General features: G+C 41.5%; 1 protein-coding gene across 2 annotated transcripts; it reads left to right on the top strand.

Annotated features, from left to right (window-relative positions):
• Positions 1–1,868: 1,868 nt before the first annotated feature.
• On the top strand, positions 1,869–5,352 carry LOC147634505 (cysteine-rich receptor-like protein kinase 6). 2 transcript variants are annotated; one of them, XM_086803576.1, is made up of 7 exons: positions 1,869–2,701; positions 2,936–3,052; positions 3,125–3,264; positions 3,423–3,633; positions 4,061–4,298; positions 4,480–4,609; positions 4,878–5,352. In XM_086803576.1, exons 1-7 carry the CDS (start codon positions 1,894–1,896, stop codon positions 5,199–5,201), a joined length of 1,968 nt encoding a protein of 655 aa, XP_086659702.1. In that variant the 5' UTR covers positions 1,869–1,893; the 3' UTR covers positions 5,202–5,352. The 2 variants fall into 2 exon arrangements, with proteins under 2 accessions (XP_086659702.1, XP_086659703.1); XM_086803577.1 differs by lacking the exon at positions 4,480–4,609 and having other exon boundaries at positions 4,878–5,055.
• The last annotated feature ends 3,409 nt before the right edge of the window (positions 5,353–8,761 follow it).

The raw sequence follows: 8,761 nt of genomic DNA on the forward strand, positions 1-8,761 counted from the left end.
CAGCTATGTCCCTTCTTCTCGTGATTTTACAACATGAGACTATTAGAAAAGACAAATGAGAGGACCACCTAATCCCTTCGCATTTGTAACTGGGACTTGAGTTATCACCCAATCAATTAAGCTAACGTTCAACCGTAGCTTATCCATCTCTAAGATTTTGTTCTAATGCTCTCTCCCCCTCCAATCACATGTGCACCTTGTGGCTACCTTGTTGTACTCTCCATCGCTCTTGATGTGCCTTCCATTTGTTGCAAAGATGCCACCCTCCCATGAGCATGTCATGACACACATTGTACACACCCTTAGCATCCAAAACCCAACTCCTCGACCCCCCCCTCTTTCCTCTTTTTGGGCTGCATAGGTGTAAGAGAGAGAGAGAGGGAGAGAGAGAGAGAGAGAGAGTAGCCACATAATTTGCATGGATGGGAAGAAAAGCAACATGATCTCCATGGTCCCTCAATGTTATAAAAACAATGGAAATAATTCATAGGCCAATCGCGAAGAGGGAATCAACTCATAAACAATTTAAGAAAAGGGAGTTGATTTGTGGGCCATTTAAGAAGAAGTTTGATACCTACCCACCTATTCTACAAGAAGCTTAACAAAGGGTACGAATGCAAGGGCAAGTTTGGGAATTCAACCCAAAATGGGCAGAGGGTGGGTTTTGGGTCCATGGGAGAGAATTTTGAAGTGGGAGAGAGGAGAGTTCGGTTAGCACCTAGGGCATTAATTGCCATGTCCTCCTCTTTGAAAAGGAAGCAGAAATAATAGTTAAGGAGGTATTAGGTGTGCTCCAGCACTAATCCTCTAGTACCCCAATCCATGCCCTTAGTTGGAGGGAGAGGTCCATAAAACAAGCCAATCAAGGCTCTACCGTGAGAAGTTTTCTGCTAGTCTTGAACAAGATGCACCGATGAAACAAAGAGCTTACCATGTCCATTGTGTTTAGGACCTCCTCCACTAGATTGACTGCAGCCACCCTGCATATATTGGGGACGATCTCCCCTTTGGCCATTTGTGGGAGTTTATGTATCACGTCCTTTAGATGGTGGATCTTTGCCTCTCTTAAGTAATACCGCTTTGCCTTGTGGTCTCCCCTCAGTTTCATTCATTTGTGAGATGGGGCCTTGTTCTTGGTGCAATTCGAAGGCCTTGCTACTATGAGGTTTCTTGTCATAGCTCCTATGAGGGGCTCTTCGATCTCTTGTTGTTACAGGATCGAGAAGGTGAGTGGGGTGAAGAGCGAGGGTTATTGTGGAAGCAAAGGAAAACTAGAGTTCTCAAAGGGGAGAGCAATTACTCCTACCTTGCGTGGTGTGGTGGTTGGCCATGCCCACTCAAGTACTAGGTGGAAAAGCTCAAATGTGGGGGCCATGTGCTTCTACGTGCCTCCCACAGAGTGCAATAGGTTCATCCCTTGGAACAAGCCCTACTCAAGAGAGGACTTGTCCACTCTAGTTGCACCAAGGGGGCAAGACTCAACACTTAACAACCCTTCGAAGGCCAAAGGGGGCGACATGAAATAACATGGGGATTCCGAAAGTATACACTTAAGATAGATCTTGTAGGAGTCCACCACTATCACTACACAAGATGAACTTAGGTTGCCGTAAATCGAAGCACCCTTCGCAGCTTGGAACTCAGGACTAACCTTATACCTACTAGATTCATCTCATCGTGAAGTAGGTAAAGTAGTAGCTAAACCGATTGTCTATTATCTAGCATAGAAAAATGCCAAGCCTCACGTATCGTGAGGTCAAAAAGTAAAGGGCAACTTGCATGCACGGTCAAAAACGCGTGAGCAACGTGTAGCAGCAATCAGCTCTACTTTTAAGCCTCTCGTTCCACGTTTATAAACCCTGCCAGAAGATTATACTTCTACAGAATGACTCCATGACTTCACTCATCTTCTCCTCCTCCTCCTCCTTCATCATCAACCTCCTCTTCTTCTTCTTGCCACCAACAATTTTAGCAGTAGACTATCTCGGTGTTGCCTATTATGACTGCCTGCACAATGCCACGTCCAACAACAACAGCCTCAGCACCACATACCAGCACAACTTGGGGTCGGTTCTGCGCAACCTCACAAGCCTCTCTTCCTCTGGGACCAAGTACACCATCGCCTCCACCGGTTCCGGCATCGACAGAGCCTATGCCATCTTTCAGTGCCGCGGAGACCAATCATTGCACGGCTGTTTCGATTGCGTTTCCAATGCTACCAGCACATTGCAGACCCTTTGCCCTTCCTCTATCGGAGCTCGCATCCAGTTAGATGGTTGCTTCCTCCGCTATGACAACCAGTCTTTCTTCACGCCTGATTTCAGTTTTGCGAAAGGATATTGCTATGCTAATACCAGCGATCCCGTCGCCTTGGCAGCCATTGAGTCGTTGATGGAAAATGTTACCAGGCTAGCTCCCGAAAACGGTGGCTATGCAGCCGAGAGCGCGGAGGGTGAGTATGCCCTCGCTCAATGCCTGGGATATCTTAACGAATCAGAGTGCTCTCAGTGCCTCTCACAGTATCAATGGAGGATACTTTGTGGTTCTACCCTTGGCGAACAATTGCATTTAACCAGTTGCTACTATCGTCACGAGCCTTACAGCTTCTTCACGGCAGCTCCTGCACCTTCCGCTGCGCCCACGCCAACTCCGGCACCACCTGCCGCTGATTCACCGGCCTCAGCCACACACAAAACAGAAGGTGGTATTTCGTACTGTCAATTTGCAGATCAAAGAAACTTTAATGAATCCCCTAATATAATCCCGTCATCGTTATGGGGGTAGCATCTGGATTCAACACTTGAATTAAACCCACAGGCTTTACCTCACCGATCATGATGAATGCTTTTACAACTTCTTAACATTGTCTTATATAATTAGTTTTAATCGAGAGCCGAGGTTTAATTAATCCACAGCCGGTTTCAACTAATTCCAGGGTGGAAAATCGCAATCGTCATCGTCGGCGTTGTTGCAGGGGGAGCTATCTTTGCCACAATTATAGCTCTAGTATATCTCATGCTTGTGCGGCGGCACAAGGCAAAAACAAGAAAAGGTGCTTTTTTTTCTTTTCTTTTTTCAACATATATAACAGCTGTGTGCTCATGCCCGTATATCGTTGGGCCAGATGCGCCTAATTGCAGTGCTCAACCATTAATCTTCCAACCAAAGGCCAACGTATTTTCATTGCATGAATTGGAGGTAGCAACTAGGAACTTCCATCCTGACAACAAACTTGGAGAGGGTGGATTCGGTCCTGTCTACAAGGTATTATTATAACAAGCTATCTATCCATAATTAGTCTCGCGCGGAAAATTAACGATAAAATTCCTTGCCAGCTCTAATTACAAGCAGCGTCAACTGATTCGACTGCTCCTCCTCTTCCTAATGATCCTACTTTGTTGTGCACATGATGCTTAACGCAGGGAACGTTACCAAATGGACAGCATGTTGCAGTTAAAAAGCTATCTTTACGAAGCCAGCAAGGGAGGCGTGAGTTCATGAATGAAGTCAGCCTCATAACCAGTGTACAACACAAAAACCTAATAAAGCTGTTGGGAAGTTGTGTCGAAGGTCCAGAGAGAATTCTAGTGTACGAATATCTACCCAACAAAAGCGTGGACGCACTGTTATTCGGTAATAAGCATGCATTAAGACCCTATTTATACACTGATTAAGAAAAAAGTAATTGATTAAGATGGTAATCAGGCTGAGATGATCGGGGGCAACTAGAGGGACACCCAATAGAGAGAGTGTCAAAAACATCTTAATGCACAATTATATTTTTTTTCTTGATGTGGGCTAGCTATTAATGTCGCACTGTTATTATAAGCATGCATTAAGACCCTAGTTATACACTGATTAAGAAAAAAGTAATTGATTAAGATGGTAATCAGGCTGAGATGATCAGGGGCAACTAGAGGGACACCCAATAGAGAGAGTGTCAAAAACATCTTAATGCACAATTATATATTTTTTCTTGATGTGGACTAGCTATTAATGTACTCCTAATTATCCACTGATTAGACATAGCAAAGCTTGTGATTTCCTATCTTGTGTTCAGGAGATTTGAGGGATGGTAGAACGCTAGACTGGCCTACTCGGTATGGCATAATTTTGGGTATGGCTCGAGGTTTAGCATACCTGCATGAAGAATCTCAGGTCCGCATTATCCACAGAGACATCAAACCCAGCAATATTCTCTTGGACGATCACCTCAACCCAATTATTGCAGATTTTGGCCTTGCTAGACTCGTCTCAGACGAGGAGTCACATATCAACACAAGAGTTGCTGGAACCCTGTAAGTCTTTTGAGGAATTTAAGCAAAATTAATCTTAGAACAATATTACAAGGTCGCTAGGGAGGACAAGGATATATTCAGAGACAGTACTGTTTCTTCTGTAATAGCTACTGCTTTAGCCATGGATCGATGTAGTGTCAAGGTCTTATTAACTGCATATTTTCCATGTGTGGTGAACTAGAGGATACCTCGCCCCAGAGTATGTTATCCATGGAGAGCTCACTGAAAAAGTTGATGTCTTCAGCTTCGGCGTAGTCACCCTTGAGGTCTTAAGTGGAAGGCGAAATTCAAGTGAAAGGCTTCTTGAATTGGTAATGTGATCAGTGCATCTAACACATAGATAGAGCTATGCTAAATAAGCAGATAATATATTGACTCTTTATGTAAAGAGAGACATTCATAGCTTCTTATTACACCTCGTTGGTGTGGGAATCACTGTCAATATTGGGAAGGAGAATAACATGATGTGTTTAGTTTCAATACTAAAAGAGACTAACTTATGTGCACGCATCATCATATTGCACATGTATGTATGAGGAGTTTTACTGAAGCAACCTAGTTTTGTGCATGTTGGTGCAGATGTGGAGATTGTATCAGCAACAACGACAATTGGAGCTAGTAGACCCAAAGCTAGGATCAACTGCCGCCTTTACTGGAGAAGTCATACGTGTAGTTCATGTTGCATTGTTGTGTACTCAAGAGATCGCAGAGCTAAGGCCAACCATGTCCACAGTAACCTTGATGCTTTCTGGGAAGTCTGATATATTGGAAATACCCACCAAGCCAGCATTTGTTGTATTAAGTGACCTCAGAGCACCTTTGGATTCTAGTGATTCCTCTAGCAATCCAGTCAGCCATATTTCTCATAACGCACAGTCCATGAGTGTCGTGGAACCTAGGTAATCCTTCACATACACTCTGCGTCAAGTAATTAAGCTCAACATTGTCCTCAATTCTTGTGTGACAATTGTAAATTAATGAGTCTTTGATCGCCTCAATCTCCACTTCTCACATGGAAGGAAAGGAAACAGTACTACAGTTTCAGTGCTTATAAGCCCATATGAATGAGAACAAGTCATTGATATGATATGATATGATATGATTTTCCGCAGCATCAGGACTTTGGACTAATAGTTTTTCTTTTCAAGCTCTTCAAAACTAGTCAAACACAATTAAAGGGACTAATAGTTTTTCTTTTCAAGCTCTTCAAAACTAGTCAAACACAATTAAAGGGATTTGCTTGCATGTGTGTTGCTAAGGCCCAGTGAAGTCACCAAATTTTTTCATCTTGTGGAACAAAAGTGTCCTCCCCCAACATTCACACTAACTTAGTAGAATATTGTTAATTTTTTTAGCAAAATCACTATGCTGAAAGATGAGGTGTGATGTAAAAAGGTTCAAAATTCAATCACTCATTTACCAAGCATAGATAAAACCACAGCCTACTTATTATTATAAAAGTTCAAATGTTCTTACAAATGAACAAATTCTAAGAACCCTTAGAAGAGCAAAAGAAATGTTAGCTTTTTCATTGGAACATATGTAAGAAGAGTTCAAGCATAAGCATGCTTGAGCTTCAATATATGAGATCAAAGTTTAAGATTAATCAAAAGTAGTAGAGATGCAAAGTGAAGGAGGATCATTCACCTCCGAGGTCTCTTTTAAGTTAATCTTTCATGTGGGTCTTGGGCCTCTTTTGAGCCTTCATATCACATTACAAATGGTTTAACCATTCACTATAATAACAATTAAAAAAGGCCTTGTTCAGATATTTTTCATATGAAATACCAAATAAAGAATAAGAAAACACAAAGACTAAGCCATGAACTTCCAATATTGAATGTCCTTATGTGGAATTGTTGTACTTTGCGAGAAAGAGTTTATGGGCGGAGAGGAACACCCAAATTCAAGCACACAACAAGTGGACCTAAACCTATTGTATATTGATTTATAAGAAAAGGTTACAAGTGAATATTTTCCAAGTTCAAAATTATACTCAAGTAGATCTCCCTAATCTAAGTCTAAATGTTGCTATTAAGAACAAGTACAAACCCAACATTATTTTAAATGATCAACTTCTATCCGCTCCACATGACTTGTAGATGAGTGCTTTTTATTGTGAGCTCCGAAATGCATGAGATCAGATCCGAAAAAATGAGATAATTAGCGAAGAATCCTAATGTTTTATAAGTTAGGGTAGGAGGGAGAAAGTCCATAAGCTCTACAACCAACATATAACCACACATGGGTACACATAGGATTGTCCATAAAAGACTAGTGGGCAATCCACTCCTAGGTGCCCAAAAAATGTTTTATAAGTTAGGGTAGGAGGGAGAAGGTCCACAAGCTCAACCAAAATATAACAACACATGGGTTCACATAGGGTTGTCCATAAAAGAGTAGCAGTCAATCCACTCTAGGTGCCTTAAAAATGTTATCCTGACACCTCAAAATCCCCTTAAAATTCACCGCCGCAACATGTAGCCTTTCTTCATTTTGCCCATAGGATCATTATAATAAAGATAGAAAGTGTAAGACTAATACTTCAAAATAATGATTTTATTTTATCACACAATAAGTATAGCCTTCATGAAACAATTAATGCCAAAATATTCAAAAATGTGCTTACCAGTATGATGGGGTTTTTTAGAATATTCCTCGTGCTAGAATATGCTAGCCTCTTGATGAGATTGATTTCAAAATGTAAAAGGTAAATCTTGATTATTCTACCTACCTTATCTAAAGGATGCAAACATTTATTTTTATATATTTTGATTTCAAAATGTAGAAGGTAAATCTTGATTATGCTCACTACAACAAAAAGGTAAATGTAGAAGGTAAATCTTGATTATGCTCACTACAACAAAAAGAGGGGTTAGTAACGGTTATAGTGTGGCTTTTATAAAAGGATTTCAAAATGTAGAAGGTAAATCTTGATTATGCTCACTACAACAAAAAGAGGCGTTAGTAACGGTTATAGTGTGGCTTTTATGAAAGGATTTGGAAAAGTGTCAGGGTGTAAGCGTCGCTATTTTTTTGACGCTATAATTGCCGCTATATCCCACGTTATAACCATCGCTATATCCCACGCTATTTTTGCTGCTCAGTAGCACTGTCAAATAAATTTAGCATTGCTATTTTCGTCACCCAGTGGCACTGTTAAAAACATCGGCGTCGCTACTTCCACCAGTCACAACAGCGCTAATAAAAAAGTCAACGCCACTATTTTTGCCGCTCAGCAACATTGATAAAAAAAATGTGAACATCGCTATTTCTGCCGCTCAGTGGCATTGTAAAGTATAGGTTTGCCAAGACTGCACTTTATGTTTATAGCGCTATGAGTGCCAACAGGGTCAGAGAGATGAAGAGGCACGCAGGGCCATAGAGATGGTTAGGACCGAGCACCTACCTCCCGTGCGCACAGGTGGGATAGACGAGCGGTAGTGGTAGTATCGCCACTCGAGTCAATTAGGAGCCTCAAGGGAAGTAGCTATAAGGTTCCGAGATAAGGAGGTGTAAGTATTGTCCTCAAGCTCTGGATCATATAATAGTAATTGAACCCAGAGTAGCTAGGTTAGCACTTATTATTTTTTATCTAGATGTATCTTCTAAGTGACTAAACCCAAAGTATCTAGGTTAGCACTTATACCTTGTCCTTTGTTGTTCATGATATATTCAAATGTATCTTGGTTCCTTATGCTTTGTACTTTGATCATGATATGTTGAAATGGTTCTTTGTACTTATGTGCATGCTTTGGTTTAATAAATTGATGCATTTGTAGTTTATTTCTAAAAGTTTTCAATTAAGCCCTTCTCTTTCCTCCTCTCGCCACCCAAACATCATCTGATATCCATGAAACTTTGTAGGAATGGTTGATGAGCATAGCTCTACATGTCTACAAAGTTTGGTTGCCATTGGATGACATTTGGTTGGTCAAGTGGGGCCTACTGTCCAAAACTCAAGTCTCTTAGTGCTCAAGAGGGTAGGAAAAATCCCACTCTTCCACATTCCATCATACCAATGTTGTCCGATAGCAATGAAACTTTGCACGCATGGGAGGTGGACTTAGCTCCACATGTCTACAAAGTTTTGTTGCCATCAGATGACATTTGGTTGGTCAAGTGGGTCCCAGTGTGTCCAAAATTCAAGTCTCTTAGTGCTCAAGAGGCTAGGAAAATTCTCGCTCTTCCACATGCCATCATACCCAACGTTATCTAATGGCAATGAAAATTTATAGGCATGGGGGTGGGCTTAGTCCCACTTGCCTACAAAGTTTCATCACCATTGGGTGACATTTGGTTAGTCAAGTGGGACCCAATTCCCAAATTGAAGTCTCTTAGTGCTCAAGAGGCTAGGAAAAATCATGCTCTTCCACATGCCATCATACCCAAACATCGTCTGATGGTGATGAAACTTTGCAGCCACCATAGGGGGTGGCCTAGCCCCCCATTCTTGCAAAGTT

Source organism: Cibotium barometz, chromosome 10 (genome assembly GCF_041138505.1).
Source record: "Cibotium barometz isolate CiBa-2024 chromosome 10, ASM4113850v1, whole genome shotgun sequence".
In the NCBI taxonomy this organism is placed as follows: domain Eukaryota; kingdom Viridiplantae; phylum Streptophyta; class Polypodiopsida; order Cyatheales; family Cibotiaceae; genus Cibotium; species Cibotium barometz.

Excerpts from the sequence above, each read along its gene's own strand:
- LOC147634505 (XM_086803576.1), top strand. The coding sequence starts at position 1,894 with ATGACTTCACTCATCTTCTCCTCCTCCTCCTCCTTCATCATCAACCTC. Across the intron at positions 3,634-4,060 it reads CGTGGACGCACTGTTATTCG|GAGATTTGAGGGATGGTAGA; the intron begins GTAATAAGCATG and ends TCTTGTGTTCAG. Across the intron at positions 4,610-4,877 it reads GTGAAAGGCTTCTTGAATTG|ATGTGGAGATTGTATCAGCA; the intron begins GTAATGTGATCA and ends ATGTTGGTGCAG.